We start from the raw sequence: 20190 nt of genomic DNA, 5'->3' as shown, positions 1-20190 counted from the left end.
CAGGCTCTTCAGCCCTTCTCATCTGGGCCAAAATATTATTGTTTAGTTCCACCGATTTGCACCCATTCCATATCCCTCATAACCCTCCCATTCATGTACTGTAAATTTTTCTTAAATGTTAAAATTGAACCCGCATTCACCGCTTCAGCGGTTATCTCATTCCATATCCCACCATACTCCATACTCTCTGTGTGAAGAAATACCCCAAATGTTCCCCCTAAATTTTTCCCCTTTTGACCTTGACCCATGTCCTCTGGATTGTATCCTACCTAACCTCGACAGAAAAAGCTTACTTGCATTTCCTCTATTTATACCAATCATAATTTTGTACACCTCTATCAAATCTCCCCTCATTTTTCTATACGTCAAGAATAAAGTCTAACCTATCGTTGAGTGCGTGGGGAGGGGGGTGTGAAGGAGGGAGGGAAGGGAGGGAGGGAAAAGGGGAGAAAATGACACTGTGTATATTCAAGAGGGAAAGGTTTATGTGTATTTTGGTCAATATGGTTCATAGTGTGAAAAATAAAAAATTTAAAAAATATATATATTAAAAAAAAGAATAAAGTCTAACCTGATTAACACAGTTCAAGTCCCTGCAACATTTTAAATCTTCTCTACACTCATTTTTATTGATATATTTCCTGTTGTTGAGAGTCCAAAACTTAATACAATATTTCATATTTGGCCTCACCAATGTCTTATACAATTTACCATAACATCCCAATTCATATACTCAGTATTTTGACTTTTGAAGGCCAATGTGTCAAAAGCTGTCTTGACAACTTTATCTACTATGTGACACCACTTACAGGGAATTGTGATCTGTATTACCAGATCCCTCTGTTCTACTGCACTCCTCAGACCCGGACCATATGTCCTACCTTCGTTTGTCCTTCCAAAATGCAACTCCTCATTCTTGCCTGCATTAAATTACATCTGCCATTTATTACCCTATTTTGTCAAATGGTCCAGATCCTTTTGCAAGCTTTGAAAGCCTTCCTTGCTGTTCACTACATCTCCAATCTTTGTATCATCCATAAATATGCTGATGAAGAGTTCGCGCTGTGCGGGGTGGAGAAGAACGACACACACACACCAAATCCTTGAAGTTGAAACTGGTTTATTGCACTGGCCATCACGTTTATACGGGCCCCTGGTGCTGACATCAGGAACCCGCGTCATCGAAGCGCTGGACTGTGATTGGCTGGCGTTCCTGCCACAGTTCCCTGTCTTCCTGCCGTGTGGGAGGTCGCCTGGGATGACGGCCGGTGTCATCTCCATGTCTGTGCAATCACCATGTTCGTTGGCCATTTTGTGGGCCGGTCTGTGTCTCTGTGCGTGGGCTGCTACACTGATCCAATTTCCCATATTATTATCTAGAACAGGAATGGCCAAACTCGCTTAAAGTAAGAGCCACATACGATAAACTTCAAATGTTTGAGAACCACAAGACATGAGAAAATATTACAGTCATGTTTTTATTCCTATGTGCACATTTTGCTACAAAAATTTTATGCAAATATTAATAAATACGTAATAATATTTATTCATGTATGTAGTTTTTAGACTGCTAATTTGCATGAGTTTCAATAATCAATATATATGCATGCTGTATATACTCGTGTAATAGTCCAATTTTGTGGACCAATTTTTAGAATCTGCAGTCGGGGTGTCAGGAGCTCAGATAGGAAGGCAGATAGGGCGTTGGGCGCTTGGATAGGGGTGAAGCTGGGGCAATGGGAGATCGGATGGGCAGATGGCTAATGCTACCTGGCATTCGGCTGGACATCGGGAGCTCTGATGGCGGGAAGTCAGAGCATCAGGAGCTCAGGTGGGAGGTGGCAGGGGTGTTGGGAGCTTGGATCTGCGGGCGGCCAGGGCATCAGGAGCTCGGATGGGTGGGCAGCCTGGATCGCACTAACACTCCACTAATTTCACTGACCGCAATACAGCCACACACACCACAATTATGCAAACACGAGCCATGCCCACTTACACCACACAGCCAACATGCTTCCGTGAGCCGTACATTCAAGTCAAAGAGCCATGGCTTGGCCACCTCTGATCTAGATCATTAATATAGATGACAAACAACAATGGACCCAACACTGATCCTTGAAGTACACCATTAGTCACAGGCCTCCAGTCAGACAGCCGATTATCCACTACCACTCCAGCTTCTCCCATAAAGCCAATGTTGAATCCAGTTTTCTGCCTCACAGCGACTGAACCTTCCTGACTAACCTCCCATTTGGGATCTTGTCAAAGTTTCACTAAAGTCTGTGTAGGCAACTTACACAGCCTTTCCTTATTCAAGTTTCATGGTAACCTCCTTAAAAAAACTGCAGAAGATTGGTTAAACACACCTTAACATGCACAAAGCCATGTTGACTATCCCTAATCAGCCCTGATTCTCCAAATACTTGCATATCCAATCTCTTAGAAAACTTTCAAATAACTTATCCACTACTGATATCAGGCTCACCAGCCTATAATTTCCTGGGTTATTTTTGGACCCTTTCTTAAACAACAGAACAACATGTGCCTCTCTCCACTCCTCCAGCACCTCACTTTTGGCTGAGGGCCTCTGCACCTTCCTCTGCAACTGGATCAGAAGACCACCGCCAGTGTGGAACGGTAACAAAGTCCCCTCCTCACTGACCATCAACACAGGGGCACCTCAGGGGTCTGTGCTTAGCCAACTTCTCTACTCTCGAAACACCCATGACTGGTTAGGCACAATTCAAATGCAATCTACAAATTTGTAGATGACACTACCATTGTCAGCAGAATCACAGGTGGCAATGAGGTTGAGATAGGTCAGTTAGTTGAGTGGTGTCGTAGCAACAACTGTGCCTTTAATGTTATCAAAACTAAGGGACTGATAGTGGACTTCAGGAAGGGGAAACAAGGAGAATTTAAAAAAATATTCCTTGTTGAGGGCTCAGCAGTGAATTTTCCAATTCCTGGGTGTCAACATCTCTGAAAATCTATCCTGGGGCCTTCATGTTGATGATAGGAGTTTGAGAAGATTTGGTATGTTATGAAAGATTTCCAAATATCTACAGGTGTACCATGGAGAGCATTCTGATTAAACCAGTGCCATCATGGTCTTTAGTCTTCATTCAATTAAGGACATCTACAAGATGTGGCATCTCAAGAAAGCAGTCTCTATCATCAAGGACCCTCCCCACCCAGGCCATGCCCTCTTATCAATGCTACCATCAGGACCCTGAAGACGAACACCTAAAAGTACAAAAATAGCTTCTTCCTCTCCGCTATCAGATTTCTGAATGGACCCTCCCTCATAGACGCTACTTCACATTTCTCTCGTTTTTAGAACAAATTTATTTATTTTACAGTGTATTTACATAAATATAATTTATAGGAATTTTGTACCTGGCACAATAATGCTGCCACAAAACAAAACAAAAAAATTTATGACACATTTATGACAATAAACCTGATTCTGATTTAAATATTCCTGCCAGGGCCCCTATAATTTCTGCGCTAGCCTTCCTCAAGGATCGAGGGTATACATTGTCAGGCCCCAAGGATTTATCCACCTTTACTTGCTTTAAGACAGCAAGCTTTCCTTAACCTGTATAGGTTCCATGACCTTGCTGTTTGTTTGCCTCACTTCCATAATATTATGTGCTCCCATTTTCAGTTCATTTTCATTTGAGTGGGACTGTCACTTTAAAGATCAAATCAGGCTGCAAGCCTTGCAGGCTTTGGAGATTGACTGTGGGTTAACAGGCTGAGAACAGGGTGTACCCAAATTCTATACTTCTGAGGAGAGAGGAAGTGCCTGGAGGCACAGGTGCAGAGACCATGTGACTCACATTTTAAACCAACAGTACACTGTTTGCTTTGGGGCTATATGAAGGAGACGGCACTTGGCGAAGCATTCCTTTGAAGGGATACTGAGCTGAAGTGGCTTCGTGCGGTAATAGACAATTTGATTTTTTTTCTGTTATAGGGGAATGCGTATGCCACACTGTGACCAAAAGGGAAGGTCACTTTGACCCACAAAGGGTTCTGGAAGCTTGGTGAAACATCACTCACTTCATGTCCTCGATGCAAAGAGAAGGGAAGTTTTGATTGGCACTCATCTGAAAAGGACATTTCTCTGGAAGCATCTCAACAAGGATTTTGTGAATTTATAAACAGTCTGTCAGCCTGGTCTCACCCACCTACTTCGTGAACTTTTTTGCATCAATTTAAAGCCTACACACGTCAACATTGGATTTTCTGAGTCTGAACTTTGAACTGCATTTCCAGAATTGTAGTGGCTTGGGGTATTTTACACACACAAACATTCAAGCATAGTTGGGAGTTAAGTAGATAAGTTTAGATAAATTAGATAAGGTGTTATTATTAACAATTAATAATTTAACATATTGTTTTAACTGTAACACTGTTTGGACTAATTTCTATTGCTGTCTGGTTCGCAACATCTGGACTTTTTTTCTCATCAGGAACTGTGAGAGTGGGACTTGGAACAAGAAGAAAAGGAACAAAGAACATAAGAAATAGGAGCAATAAAAAGAAATAGGCTCGTCGAGCCTGCTCTGCCAATCAATGAGATCATGACTGCTGACGTTAGGCTCATCTCCGCCTACCTGCCTTTTCTCCATATCCCATCATTCCCTGACTTTGTCAAAATCTAAAAGCGTCCAAAAAGTACCAAGAAAGGTGTTCACATTTCTCCATTGGCTAATTAGCTTTATCCAATAAAGGGAAGTGAGTGGAATTGGCCAGGGTAAGAGTGGAATTTTGAGGCTTTGATTCGAGAAGCTGAGGCAGTGGTGCAGGAGTTGAGGTAAGGTAAGGATATCCCTTTTACGGAGCAAAAGGATTCAGCAAGAGGAGGCACAGGTAAGGACAGCTTTTTCTAACTTTTTTAATATATATTTTGTAAGGCAGTGGAAATGGCTTGATCTTGATCTGAGATATCCCAGACCCTGGCACCTGGGTTCTGTTCTTCCACAGAACTCTTATCTTTTCCCAGAGTCAGTGATGTGTTCCTCATGAAGAATGCAGATCGTCAGGATGGCCAATAGTATCCCTGATGACTTCATTTGCATGAAGAGCAAATAACTGCAGCTCCTTACAAACCATGTTTGGCAATTTTTGCTGGTGTCAGATGTGGTCCAGATCATTCAGGAGGCTGAGGGGATGATACAGGGAAAAAAATCACATTGAGGCAGGGAGAAGGTAGCTGGGTGACAGTGAAGCGAGGGAAGGGGAACAGGCAGGCAGTGGCCATACCCCTCAATAACATGTATCGTTTTGAATACTGTTGAGGGGACAACCTACCAGGGACAACATGCGGTGGTGGGTCTCTGGCCCTGAGAAGAAGAGGGGGAAAGATAAAAGGTGAGAATTTGTGATAGGGGACTCAATAGTGAGGGGAAAAGATAAGAATCCCAGATGCACTCTCTCTAATTGATACCTCGATATATAGATTGAGGGAATGAAACAGGATAGGTGACAAAAGAATGTGTAGGGGAACATTTGGGTCCAGGGATCATAATGCCATTATTTTTAGGATAATTATGGATAAGGATAGGTCTGGTCCTTGGGTTGAGATTCTAAATTGCAGTAAGATCAACTTTTGAGTAAAATGAGAAAGGATCTAGCGAGAGTGGTTTGGGATACATTGTTTTCTGGTAAGGATGTGCTCGGTAAGTAGAAGGCCTTTAAAGGTGAAATTTTGAGTTTGTATGTTCCAGTTAAGATTAAAGGCAAAGTTAACAGGCATAAGGAGCCTTGGTTTTCAAGGGATATTGGGGATCTGGTTAAGAAGGAGAGGTGTATTAGCTGGTATAGGCAACAAGGAGCAAATGAGGTACTTACAGAGTATTAAAAAAAAGCAAGAAAAAAACTTGAGGGAAATCTAATTGCTTTGGCAGACAAGGTGAAGGAAAATCTTAAAGGCTTCTACAGGTATATTAAGAGCAAAAGGGTAGTAAGGGACCAATTTGGTCCCCTTGAAGTTCAGAATGGTCAGCTATGTATGAAACCAGTATAGATGAGGGAGATCTTAATTATATTTTGCATCTCTATTTACTCAGGAAACTGGCACAGAATCTAAGGAAGTGAGGCAAACGAGCAGAGGACCCCATACAGATGTACAGGAATATTTTATTGTCGAGTTCAAAAGACAGCATTTCACTGCTACATGGGATAACAGCTAACAGAGTTCACCAATACCTCAACAAAAAGAACATGAAAGAGAAGACCTGCACAGTGAATGGTATAAGTCTGGGGAATGTTGTCAAGCAGAAAGATCTTGGCATTCGGGTACGTAGTCCCTTAAAGCTGGTGTCACTGGGAGACTGGATGGTCAAAATGGCTTTTGGTTCATTGGCCTTCATCAGTCAGATTATTGTGTAGAAGTTGGGAGGTCATGTTGCAGTTATATATGATATTGATAAGGCCCCATTTGGAGTGTTGTGTTCAATTTTGGTTACCATGCTAAAGGAAATACCTACGTTGTCAAGCTGGAGAGGATACAAAGAAGATTTAAAAAGTCAAATCAAAGTTCAGATTTACTGTCAGACAACATGCATGACATCACATACAACTCTAAGATTATTTTTCCTGCAGGCCAGACAGAATTTCTACTTATTGGTAGTACACAAAGCTGTACTCAAAAAAAAACATATACAAGAGAGAGAATTGTAAACAAACTGACTATGCAATATAAAAAATAAATAATGTGCAAAGTAAAGTCTTTAAATGAGTCTCTGATTGAGTTTGTTGTTTAGGAGTCCGATGGTGAAGAGGTTTCTAAACCTGGTGGTGTGAGACTTGAGGCACCTGTACACCTTTCCTGATGGCAGCAGTGAGAACAGAGCACATCCCAGGCAATGTGGATCCTTGATGATTCCTGCTGCTCTCCAGCAGCAGCGTTCCATGCAGATTTTCTCAATGGTGTGGAGAGTTTTGCCTATTGGGCTGTGTCCTCTACCTTTTACAGGGCTTTCCACACAGAGGTATTGGTGTCCCCACACCAAACTGTGATACAGGCAGTCAGCGCACTTTCACTACACATCTGTAAACGTCCACTAATGATTTAGGTCTCATTGCAAACCTCCACAAACTCACAATGAAATAGAGACACTGATGTGCTTTCTTCATGTTGGGTCCAGGAAATGTCCTCTGAGATAGTGACTCTCAGGACACCCTCTCCCCTCCAATTACCCCAAAGATCACTGGATTGCCTAACTCTGGTTTTCCCTTCCTAAAACCTAGAATCAGCTCCTTGGTTTTGGTGACATTGAGTGTGAGGTTGTTGTTAGTGCAGCATTCAGCCAAGTTTTCAATCTCTCTCCTGAATGCTGATTCATCGTCCCCTTTGAAACAACCAACTCCCATGGTATTGTCAGCGAATTTGTAGTTGTTATATTGCATCACACAGTCATAGGTGTAAAGTGAGAAGAGCAGGGGCTAAGAATGCAGTCCTGATGGAGATTGTGGAGATGATCTCACCAATCCTCATGGATTGTAGCCTGGAGGTGAGTAAATCCATGATCCAATTGCACAGTGAGTGAGGCAGTGAGGCCCATGTCTTGGTGTTTGCTGATCAGTTTTGAGGGAATGATTGTGTGGAATGCCAAACTGTACTCGATTACAAGTATCCTAATGTGTGCGTCTTTGCTGCCCAGGTGTTCCAGGGTTTTGTGTAGAGCCAGGGTGATGGTATCTGCCATTGACCTATTGCTGCGGTAGGCGAATTAGAACGGATTCACGTCGCTGCTCAGAAAGGAGCTGATGTGATTTTCAAGGATGTTGCCAGGACTTGGGGATCTGAGGTATAAGGAGAGGATAAGCAGGCAATAATTTTATTCCTTGGAGCACAAGAGGATGAGGGGTGATCACAGAGGTCTACAAAATGCGAGAGGAAAATATCAGGTGAACAGATGCTTTTTTTGCCCAGAGAAGGGGAATCTGTATCCATAGGGTATAGGTCTCAGGTGAGGTGGGAGAGAATTGAGGTGAGGGGTAACTTTTTTTTACACAGAAGATAGTGGATGTACGCAGTGGGCTGCTGGAGGCTGATACTATCGCATGTTTAAGAAATATTTGGATGGATACATGGATAAGATAGGTTTAGAGGGATATTGGCAAAATGCAGGCTGGTGGGATGAGTGTGGGTGGGACATTTTGTTTGGTGTGTGTAAGTTGAGACAAAGGGCCTGTTTCCAAGCTCTATGACTGTATAAAAATCAGAATATTCCACTCAGATGTAAATTGATGACTGAACCAATGAGATGCTTTGCATCAGCAAATATCACACAATATTTTGTCACTGAGCCACATCAAAGCAGATGACCAAATCTCAGTCCAAGCCATAACCCTCAGGGAGTTCACTGGAGAGACCTGTGCTTGTAATTATAATTCAGACCACAGTAAATACAGTAAAAAAAAATTTATTTTACACCCCATTTCCTCCCATATCGTACAAAGTCACACTGGAACAATAGTCAGTAGTGTTCAGTAATATACAGTGGCAATTGCTCAGGATTCTTTACATTTTCCATTTCTCAGAATACTTGCCCCAATACTTGCAGTTCAAATATTTCTCCATTGTTTCATTACAGGAATCTTTTTAACAGAGCCCTGTAAAATTCACAGAACACATAAAAATGATACAGAATGTGAACTTGGAACAATCTGAACAGTTTTCATTCTCACAAATGGATGTTCCACTTTGCTATCATTGCGAAAATTTTGGCAGTCTAACCAAGATAGAACTAAATTTGGAAGCTTTCCAGATTTGGTTCTTGAAGCTGGGACATGGACTTTAAGAAATTCCATTCTCCCCAGGGGAGCTGGGACCTGAATTCGAGTCCAAATTGCGATCCAATGCATACTTTTCTAATAAGCCGCGTTTTAAATGCATTGATTTATTTGAAAAAGTTTCTGCTTGGTACACGATGGTGGGAAGAATGTAACACGAGGCAAAAGACCAGCAATGAATTTTTGATTGGACTTCCAATGAAATAACTGAGGAGGAGCATTCAAGAGGAATTGAAAATACACCCCACTTTTTCGTATTGTCCCTTCTCTGCCATCTCGTTCCAATTTTACTCGTCTCCTCTTGTGCTTTTCTCTTGTATTTTTTTGTTTCTCTCTCCCTGCTTCTCTCATATCTCCAAGACTTTATCCTTAATCGGTTCCCCCTTATTCTCTATTTATCTGCCATATAGAATTTAGCTGAGTTTCTGTTCTAACTTTCTGGAGAAAGTTGGTTCAAATTCCATTGAGGTGATTTTAATCCAATTTTTAGAAAGCTTTTCTCTGTGCAGATGTCAACTAAGATCTCAGGTTGTGGTTAACTGGCTTAGTATTTTTTTAAATGTATTTGACCTTTTCCAAAAGAGATGATTCAGCAGACCAGCGTCCCTGATGACAATTGGAACTTGTGGCATTGGTTTGGGGCCATGAGGTTAGGCGTGGATCCACCAATCAGAAATGCTGGCCTGGAGGACCCATGTTCAAGTGCACGAGAATCATGTTCAAGTGAGGGGAATCAGAGTTAACAAGGAAGTCCCCGGAGTCATAGAGTAATGCAGCATGGAACAGGCCTGTCAGTCCAACTACTGACCAAGTTGGCACTCAGCGCTTGTCCCATTTCCCTCTATTTGGCCCATATCCTTCTCACTCCTTCCTCTCCATTTATCTGTATTACTGTCATCCTACTAAATGTCATAAATCCTCAGAAATTCTGTGTAACACTGGGAGTGTTTCCAGGTTTAGGGATCTGCTGTGCATTCAAGTCCAAATTCTGTGGTAGGATATGAATTCGGGTCTCTGGGTTGTGGGGTCCAGCCTCTGTGCAGTCACACAACCACTGTACCACTACAATGGCCTGTGAACTATTGAGGCTAATGGTAACTCATGGGAATGGCAGGCATGAAAGATTTGCCAGTATAAGGGCTCTCTATCCAGGACAAAAAAAAAATTTGAGATCTTGAAGGCTGACTGATCTAATAGTATCCCAGATTAGTGGGAGAAAGGCCAGTGTTCTAAAATTTAGTTAGTCATCTTGATGCAACTATCTACATGAAATGGTTCCAGCCAGATTTAACTTTAGTGAATTGAATCACACTGAGGTAGCTCAGAATGACTTGCCTTTGCTTTCAGACTTCAGCTTGGCAACTAATCTGGCTTTTCTTAGGAGTACTGGGTCAGTAAATGGAGTGTACTATCCAGTGTGGGTCAAGAGAAAGGGTAACTCCTTCAGGAGAAAGGGAAACTCCTTTAGGAAAGGCATCTCCCCCAGGAACAGGAGAATGCAGGAAGGCAGACCAGGAGAGTTGATGGGAATGTCAAGCATTGTCATTTCCATCGCTGATGGAGGAAGTCACACTGGACAACACATTCATAAAAAAGGTTTACTTCCTGAAACAAATACTGGAGGTTACGATGGACAACTTCAAAGATAATTTCAGATTTGCTGTATCACATAGGAAGTTGGAGAAACATTAAATTATCCTTTATTAAATTTAGCATGTTTGATTGCATAATGTACCTTTGAGCCAAGCTCTCAGGTTGACAGCACATGTTGCACAACAAATATTAAGAGCCCAGGGCTTGTCTTGGTCACTAATTTTACAACTGAAGTAGAGCTCATAGGCTTTCTTAATAAGTGTTGTCATTGTTGCGTCTTAAATGTATACTTGCCACAGGTGAAACAGCTGTAGTGACATTGATGAGACATTTCTGCTGTACTGAATCTTCCTGAAGACAATAAATGCCATTGTTAAGTACACTCACTATCTTATTGCCTGATTGAACATGCATTCAATCTGTATCAATGTAATGCACAGCATCTGTGTATGTGAGCTGCTTTTATAGCCTGTCTGCATCTGTCTGCATGCTCAGGCCTAAGACAACATTTGCATAGCACCTGCACATACCCAGGCAGGCTTGGACTGAACAAAACAGCTCGCTTTGTGGGCAATATACTAGTAGACTTAAAATATGACAGGAAATCACAAAGATAGGTTATATTTTTAAAGAAAAGTATGTTATAAGAAATTGTTATGGTTATTTTTGCGATCAGCGGCCCAAAATCTATAAAATACACCCCAAAGTATTCAGGAAGCAAAATTTCATTGTTCAGTGTCAGCACCATGGGAAGGATATTTTGGCCTTGGAAGAGATGCAGGGCAGATTTAAACAGCAAGCTGCACTTTCATAGCATCTTTGACAAGTTAAAATATCCCAAACTATTTCACCGGGATGACAACAAAACTTCAACATGAACCATAGGTGTTAAGTTGGGGCTTGAACCTATTTGTTTAGCTTTAAGGAGTGTCGTGAGGGAGGAAATATGGCATTGGAAGAAGGGAGATCACTGATGGAGTGGTTCCTGTTTGGGAATAGCACAGTGTAGGCCCTTCAGCCCACAATGTTGTGCTGGCTATGTAAACCTACTCCACAACTAATTTTCCCTAACCCTGTATTACACCCATGTACTTATCTACAAATCTTGATTTCCCTATTATAGAAGCCTCCACCACCACCCCCAGCAATGTATTCCAGACGCCCACCACTCTCTGTGGGGTAAATGTACCTTTGATAACTTCACTAAACTTTGCCCCACTCACTTTAAGCAGATGTCCTCTGGAATTTGGTACCATTACCCCAGAACAAGGTACTGGCTGTCCACCCTATCTAAGCCCCTTATGATCTTATGTACCTCTATTTAGTCACCTCTCATCTTCTGTCACTCCAAAGAGAAAAGCCAACCTTGCTTCAAATGATATGTTGTTCAATCTAGGGACATATCCTGGTAAATAATCCTCTGAAACGATCAAGAGGTTATAAATAAGAAACTGTGAAGAGCTAAAGAGAGAAGCAGTGGGGTCAGATTAAGTCACTAATGATGAAGCCTCATTTTATAAAGGAACCATTGCTTTGCCATAAGTCAAGGCCAGTCAAACGTTCTGGTGTGACGGAATGGGAGTGAGTGCAAGTTTGGAAATGCATGCATGAGAATTTATGCAACCTCAATTTTATGGCAGGCCTGTGGGAATTGTAAACTCTTGGATAATCAATGGTGTAGGTTGGAGCGTCAGCATCAGGTGACGTGAAGCAGATGCTGATTTAGTTCCAGCTGTTGCCAGGAAGTGGGATGGGGTTAGATGGCTAGGATATGGCGTTTGTAACCAGAATAGTGTGAACTGAATAGTGTGGTGGTTAGTGCAACGCTGATGCAGCACCAGTGCCCAGGGTTCGAATCCAGTGCTGTCTGTGAGGAGTTTGTACATTCTTCCCATGACCTCCAGATGCTCGGTTTCCTCCCACCCTCCACAAGGCAGAGAGTTGGTCAATTATTTGTGGGTAATCAGTCGGCATCAGTTTCAGTGGCTGGAATCGGCTTCTACCCTGTTGTAAATAAATTTATTGTTGCAAATGTACTCTCTTGGAAAAATTGCCCGCTCCTGCAGTATCATACTCCAGAATAACAGTGGAATTTAAAGGGTTACCTTGTGAGGAGAGGAAATGTTTTAAATGCTGCAAGTAGAAACAGAGAAACGATGTTCTATAAGGGAGGGAATCCTGAATGTGAGAGGATCTTGTGGGACTGCAAACTGGTAACATTTTGTTGGGAAGAACTCTATCAGATAGGAAGTGTAGATGGTGAATGGAGTTGATTACTTGCCACCCAAGGTTGAACTGAATGGCAGATTGGCTTGAGAGCTGCATAACCTCTGTGGGTTAAATCTACACTGACCTCAAAGTGTACTACATTGAAGGGTGCAACATATGTCCTTGGTGCCATGAACTTTTCCGGAGTGAATGGCACAGAATTACTGTGATAGGTAAGGGTTACTTCAATATGTCACATTGAGGAATGTGGGATTGTCATTGAGAGGGGTCAGGATATCTCAAAATGTTAATCATGAGGGATTAGGATCCGTTTGTGTAATGTGGAGGGGTTTGGAATATATCATAGTCAGGATTTGCAGTGTATCAGTATTATAGAGAAGGGTATGGAAATCAGTATATCAGTGGGGTATGAGACTCATCAGAGTGTTAAGGGGAGGGTATTGAATATATTAATGTGTAACTGTGAGGTGATGGAATGTACCACTCTCATAGAAAGGACTGCAAGCTTCAATGGAGTGCTGCATCAAGACTATGGGATATGTCAGAACATCGTGTGTTTGGTATTTGAGAGAGTGGGACATATCAGACCCTTACAATGAAGGAGGTGGGGGTCGTTGTTACCGCAAGGGGTGCTTAGGATATTAGATTCAGACAAGAAGGGTCAGAGAGATACCTTTGGGGGTTGTGGATTTATTAGACTATTCGCGTGAAGTGCTGTGAGTGTATCATGTGCAACGTTGGGTTATCTCGGCCTGCTAAAATTCTGATGTACTGAAGGCTGTGGAGTACATTTGCATTTTAACATGAGATATTTGTTTTGTCACACTAACCACTATGGGTTAGTACCGTAATTGAATATCAACGTTTTCTGTTGTGTATCATAAGAAAAGAACCTTCATGGTCTAGCAACAGGATGTCTAGTGTGTGTGTGTTTCGAGGTTCTGCCTTTCATTTGCAGCTGTTATAGTGACTAATCATCAGAATTAACTTTTTGTGTCAATATATCCTTCTCTTAACATCTCAGGATCGACACCACTGGGGTTCATGAATCAGCGACTTGTTGCAGATTGCTCCAAGTAAATAACAAAGCCTTGGCTACACTAACCTTATTTGTAAAGGAAGTCTGCTTAATTGAGCTTTTTCCCCATCCTGAATTGAGGCTGGCAGTGCATTGCAGCAGTGATAGAATTCTCTAAAGGAAACAGTTCATCTTCTCTCATGGGCTTGAAGGTTTTGTGGCACAAGAGTATACTTTTCTCTATATCCTACATTTTATCCTTGTGACAGTCTACCCTGCACCTTCTTTACTGACTTCAACACTGCATTTTTGTCCCATTATCGCACTACCTGCTGTTCTTAAGTATGCGTTGACTTGCCTGGATAGCACACAAAAACAATGCTTTCCCCCCATGGAGAAACACAAGAACTATGAAGACAGTGGTTTCCTGAGAGAAAAATAAGCTGCTGGAGGAGCTCATTGGGTCAGGCCTCAGCCGTGGGAGAGATGGTCAGTCAACGATTTGGGTTGGGACCCGTTATGGAGACTTAAGGAAAAAGGGGGTGATATTATGTAAATGAAAGGGTAAATAAGCTGGGAGAGGCCAAGAGGTATTGGAGAGAAGATGTGAGAGGTGGAAAGAGAGAGAGACCAATGTGAAATGGGGGGTGGGGGAGTGTGGGAAGCTTCTTTCTCCATTCATATACACAATATCACCCCCTATTTACTTTAGTCTGGAGAAAGGACCCCAACACAAAACATTGAATGACTGTTTCTACCCTTAGATGCCGAGTGACCCACCAAGTTTCTCCAGCAGCTTGTTCTTTGCTGTCACTTTGCACTGTATCTCAGTACAGTACTTAATAGCCTGAATACACCTGGGATTGTCTGATCTCGGAAGCTAAGCACGCTCAGGCCTGGTCAGGCCATGGAGGGGAGATTGCCTAGGAACACCAGGTGCTGTAGGTTTCTGAGAGGAGCACTGGTGGCTCTGTATGCCATATGGTAGATAAAATTAAAGAATCTCATGTATGTTACATTCTAAATATAGTATTATGTGACAATAGTTACTTTTTTACACATGGCAATAAATAATTAGATTCAACCACCCAGATCCCAGGCAAACATTTACTGCTCAGCCAAGCCATTGGCCATTGTCTTCTTATTATTTGCTGAGCACTTTGCTGTGAATGCATTGACTTGCTACTTTACCGGAAAAAATGACCATACTTGGAGAGGTATTTAACTGGTTGTAAGGAGCGTCAGTACATTCTGAGGCTGTGAACGGTGCTGTAAAAATGCAAAGAGTCACACGATGAAGTATTCCCAAGAAACATATTGGCTCATCTCCTACCTCGATCATCTTTTACACCCGGTATGTGGGGGTATGTAACAGGGCGAGGAACAAGGAGGCTGGGAACCAATTATCTCTGGCAGCTGCTGCTTCGAAACTGGCCACATGGAGGCAGGAGAGAGCACTCGTGGTGAGAAGCCTGCAGCAGTGATAAAGAGCCTCATAAATATTCATCTCTATTCATTATTCAACAGTAAAAAATCTATTATTGTTTCAAAAATATATGTCACAGTGAAGCCTGGAGCAATCATTTCCAACTGTTCTCCAGTAACAGCACCCTTATCTCCCATCTGACAAGCACACCCCTTTACTGTGCATCGTCCAATTTACTCTGGGTATTGAGCTCACAGTGTGGGTCCAATGCTCAAGGGCTTCCGGCTTATGGTGAAATCTTCATTTTATCTCTCCCTTTCATTCTCTCCTTTTTATTACCCAGTCTTTCACCAGCAGGAATAGTACTGATGTTTCAATGTTCAAAAGCCTAGTCAGATGACCTTCCATGGAAAGACCATGGCGAAGTAAGGTCTCAGCCAGGAATCACCGCTGGTCCTCCAAGATCTTGGATGCAATGTCAATCATGTTATCAAGCCCCCAGAGATAGCCATCTTCCCTGTTGCCTTCCTGCCATTTCAGCCGATGGTTAAGAGTCTGTCCGTTTGGTAGCTTTCTGGTTTTGCCAAAATCAATCAGCCAGATCTTGGCCAGCTCGTTCTTATCGTGGATGAACAGCAAGGAGCTCCCAATTACCTGTTTCAAGCAAAGAAGGTTAGATATCAAACACGTGGCTCCAGGATTCACTAAAATGAAAGATACTTTCACCAGAATAATAACAGATTGAAGGGATAAAGCTACAAAGAAACTATTGGATAAGTGGTGAGCTATTTGAGGTGTTTAAAATGCTAATAGATGAGATTGAGAGATTGCTTCGTTGGCTGGGAGTATCAAGATCAAGTGACCACAATCCTAAAACTCTGCTGTCTTTTAATGAAGCTGGTAGAAATCTGAAATTCTCTGATGATCGGACCTTTAACGCCAATTGGAAACTGTTGCCCAGTCAGGTTGTTAAGCATGAATGTGAGATCTTCTTTCCACAGCGAACGCTGTGATACTTTTCCCTCATGGAACATCAGGGTCCAATTTTCGCATGAGGAAAAGTAGCAAAGCATTAGATGGAGAGGGGGGAATTCTCGCTTCGGTCCTAATTAATTTCAATTAGCTCATGGATGGCCTGAAGTCCTGGGGTGAGTTTACCCGACCCTTGTCTCTGAATTCACCCCTATCCCAGTGTTCTTTGCCTGGCCCGACGTCAGGAGCAGACCCTCCCTCTCGCTTGACCTGCCTTTGTGGCTCTCTGCACAGACTTCAGCTGTTAGGATGGAACGGTTGGTGTAGCAGTTGGTGCCATGCTATTACTGTGCCAGTGGTTCGAATCCAGCGCTGTGAATAAGGAGTTTATACATTCTCCCCGTGACCTTTTTGAGTTTCCTCTGATCCTCCAAAAATTACGGGGTGTATAGGTTCATTGGTGTATTTGGGCACTACTTCCTTTACGGGCTCGTGGACTGGAAGGGCCTGTTACTGTGCTGTACTTCTAAAATTTAAAATTCAAAAAATAAATTTATATAGCACCTCAAAGCTCAAAACGTCTCTTTGCTACCAATGAAGAGGTGAAACAAATATAACACAGGGGGAAGATCAAGACCCCAGTGGTGCGAGTAATCCGATAAATAGTAAAAAAGTTATCCCCCAAAAAAATCTTTGATCCAAGTTGTGAGGGTCAGAAAACAATTCTGTGTGAAATCGGACCGGCCTGTAGACCAGACAACATCAGTTGGTGAAAGTCAGTAATCCATGATTTTCAATTCACTGCAAATGAGGGAATATCCATGGAAAATGTTGGATTCCTCTGCACGTGATACTTCTGGAAATCCTTTCCCCTCCCTCAATCTCCAACATGAAGATCCACTCACCTCGTGCATTTTGAAGAACTCTGACGATTCAAGGGTCTTCAGAATCTTGAGTAGTCTCGTCAGATAGGTTTGCTTCAGGTTCAAGGAAATCAGAGTCAGTGGAACTACGTAGGTTGAGATAAAGCAGAATCTGTGCAAACCCAAATTAATCTTAGCTGCTCACAGGTCACTTCCCACAAAGGCAGGGAATTTGGAATTCCGTGTTCCTAGCTCTTCATTTACTAACTGATCCTTAATCTCCCTGCCCCTGACCCCACCCAATTTTTCCCCACCTACAAGTTCCCCAAAACCTCCCCCAGCCAACCATTCTTATTTGATCTTATTGTTACAGAGACACACACAGGGAGGCCAGCCACTAAATCTGTGTAGATTACCACCCATTTACAATAATCCCATTTTATTTTCCTCACATTCCCATCAACTCTCCCAGATCTGTGCTCACCACTCAGCTGCACACCAGTGGCAAGTTCAATTCATCTACCAATGGCATGCCTTCGGTATGTGGGAGGGAAGGCATGGTGAAGATGTGCAGACTCCACACAGACAGTGCCCAGAAGTCAGGGCTGGTTCTGCGTCACTGGAGCTTATACTCGCTGTTGGCCCAATTTGCAGTCTTTGGGCCCCATATTTCTGCTCTGGCCCATTTTATTGATGTTGGCTTACCATGATGTTCTTGTTTCCGTCGACAAACTCTTCAAAGACCTGGAGAATCTGTTCCTTCGTTCTGGTCTTTTTGAAGTTCGTGCTGCCCGTTTCATCCGCCTTCTGCAATAGAGAGAAAGGACACCATCACCACAGCTACTGCACATGGCTCGAGCTCTGAATCATGTAATAAAACACTGCAGACCAGACTTTATTCAGTTGTTGTATCTCCTCTCTCATTAAACACATGCCCCAAAGTCATGCAATATCCTGTGTTTCAATAACTTCTGCTGCCCTGTTGATTTGATTTCCCTTGCATAATAACTCTCTTCTTGTCATATGACTTGTAAAATTTCTCTTTCTCGAACTCTGCACCTTCTGAACACCTCCCTGCCTCCCTCAAAACAACTCACCATCCACAACCCGTGTTGAATAATACAGACTGCTGGAGGAACTCGGTGAGGTCAGGCAGCATCCATGGAGGCAGAGGGACAACATTTCATGTCTGATGTCAGGTTTTGACTATCTCCATTTTCCTCCAGAGACGCTGCATCTTTTGTGATTCCCCTGTTGCATTCTCCTGGCATCTCTTTAAGAGGTACAGCCCGTTCAATGGGGATGCTCAGAAGCCCAGTGAAAACAGCAAAAGACCTTCCTTTTTATCCACCTGCCTGGCCTTCCGAGCAACTCCATCCACACAGTCAGTGCGCCGCACATTGGCCTCATCTGCTACCTCAGAACTGGAGTGGAAGCAAGCCACCTGTGATCCCAGGAGACTGCCTGAGAAGAGGTATCCATTTTTGCATTGCCTCTGGATAACAGAGAATCTCACACTTCTCCGACCTTGTGCTACCACCTCAAAATTCAAAGTCAAAGTTCACATTTATTGTCAGAGTATATATAAATGATATCACATACAATCCTGAGATTTTCCAGCGGCCCAGACAGAATTTCTACTTGTCAGTAATAGTAGATGGTGCTCGACAAGAAATATGTATGCAGGGAAATATAAACAAAGAAAGAAATGCACAAATACAGAAAAATATAAATATTCAATAATAAATAACGTGCTAAGGGTCCTTAAATGTGTCATTAGCCGCTTTTCCACTGGCACCCTGTCCCAGGAATTAACTGGGAATTTACTGGGACAGGGTCCAGTGGAAAAGGAACACTGTCTGAATGCTGGCGTCAAATGATGTCATTTCACGCTGGGGATTAACCACTATTCATATCTCCGCCATTTGCTGACGCTGGCGTACTGAAAAAAATCGGTGGAAAGGGGACAGCAGAAAGTCACCTGTTTCCAGTTGAAGGGAGAACATCCCCGGGGATGAGTTATATCCCAGTTAAGGGTGGCCCAGTGCAAACGGCACAAAGGGGATCCGATCTCGGGACACTGCACGGCCAATTAACTGGGATGCCAGTTTAGGAGTCTGATGTTGGAGGGATAGCAGCTGTTCCTGAGCCTGGTGTTAGGAGTCCTGTAGCACCTTTCCTGATGGCAACAGTGAGGACAGAGCGTGTCCTGGGTGGTGTTCATCCTTGTTGATTGCTGTTGCTCTCTGATGGCAGTGTTCCATGTAGATATTTTGGACGGTGGGGAGTTTTGCCTGTGATATTCTGGGCTGTGTCCTCTATTGGAGTGCTTTATACTCAGGGATATTGGTATCCCCATACCAATCCAACTGGTTAGCACACCTTTCACTACACATCATGTAGAAGTTTGCCAAGGTTTCTAATGACATAGCAAACCTCCGCAAACTCCTGAGGAAGGAGAGGCGCTGAGGTAACTTCTTTCATGATGCCATTGATATTACGGGTTTAGGAAAGGTCCTTCGAGAGATTGACTCCTCGGAATTTAAATTTGCTCACTCTCTCCACCTCTGATTTCGCCAATGGCCTCTGGATCATACACCTCTGGTTTTCCTTTCCTAAAGACTACAATCAGTTCCTTGGTCTTGGTGACGTTGAGGGAGAGGTGGTTGTATACCATTAACCCAAGTTTTCAATCTCTCTCCTGTACGGCTGGCCCATTGCTCCTTTTTATACTACCTACTACAGAGATATCATTTAGCAGATTTCTGAATGGTATTGGTTTGACGTTCCAAGCCAGACAGAGGTGCAAAGCGAGTAGAGTAGGGAGCTAAGTATGCAACCCTATGTTGCTCCAGTGATGATGGAGATTGTGGAGTAAATGATTGAGGCTCTCTCTCAGTTGACCTCTATTGAGAATTGAGAGAGATTAGACAGGGTGGGCCTTTATGCCCCCAAGCATCGGAAACTGAGGGATGGCCTGATAGACCAGTTGTTCTCGACCTTTTTCTTTCTGCTCACGTACCACTTTGAGTAATCCCTATGTCATCGGTGCTCTGTGATTAGTAAGGGATTGCTTAAGGTGGGATGTGAGTGGGAAGGGAAGGTTGAGAATCATTGGTCTAGACCCATTGTTACTGAAATATTTGGCTTGAGAAAAATGGTAATTGGCCCAATTCCTTTGGAGTTATGAAACCGTCCACATAACGAGTCAATTAGGTACAATTAAACTTTTTCTTTCCACCCATATGCCACCTTAAATAATCCCTTACTAATCACAG

At 42.8% G+C, this 20190-nt stretch overlaps 1 protein-coding gene and 1 long non-coding RNA gene across 3 annotated transcripts in view; one reads left to right on the top strand and one right to left on the bottom strand.

Moving 5' to 3' along the window:
* The first annotated feature begins 3876 nt into the window (after window positions 1-3876).
* On the top strand, window positions 3877-6724 carry LOC138753767 (uncharacterized). Its single transcript, XR_011351417.1, has 3 exons — window positions 3877-3949; window positions 4482-4881; window positions 6081-6724. It is a non-coding gene; the product is annotated as an uncharacterized lncRNA (long non-coding RNA).
* Window positions 6725-8425: 1701 nt separating this feature from the next.
* itpka (inositol-trisphosphate 3-kinase A) overlaps window positions 8426-20190 on the bottom strand; it is a 91747-nt gene continuing 79982 nt past the window's right edge. Inside the window, exons 5-7 of one of the 2 annotated variants that reach the window (XM_069917151.1) lie at window positions 17618-17719; window positions 16955-17026; window positions 8426-15123 (exon numbers count right to left, since the gene is read on the bottom strand). In XM_069917151.1, coding sequence (XP_069773252.1) covers window positions 15055-15123; window positions 16955-17026; window positions 17618-17719 — 243 coding nt within the window. In that variant the 3' untranslated portion in view covers window positions 8426-15054. Of the gene's footprint in view, window positions 15732-16954; window positions 17027-17617; window positions 17720-20190 lie in introns of both variants that reach the window. The other variant, XM_069917150.1, reaches the window with a different exon arrangement.

The sequence above is a fragment of the Narcine bancroftii genome, chromosome 2 (genome assembly GCF_036971445.1).
Source record: "Narcine bancroftii isolate sNarBan1 chromosome 2, sNarBan1.hap1, whole genome shotgun sequence".
In the NCBI taxonomy this organism is placed as follows: Eukaryota; Metazoa; Chordata; class Chondrichthyes; order Torpediniformes; family Narcinidae; genus Narcine; species Narcine bancroftii.
The sequence above is the reverse complement of the archived record's forward strand: the minus strand, read 5'-3'. Positions and strand labels throughout refer to the sequence as shown.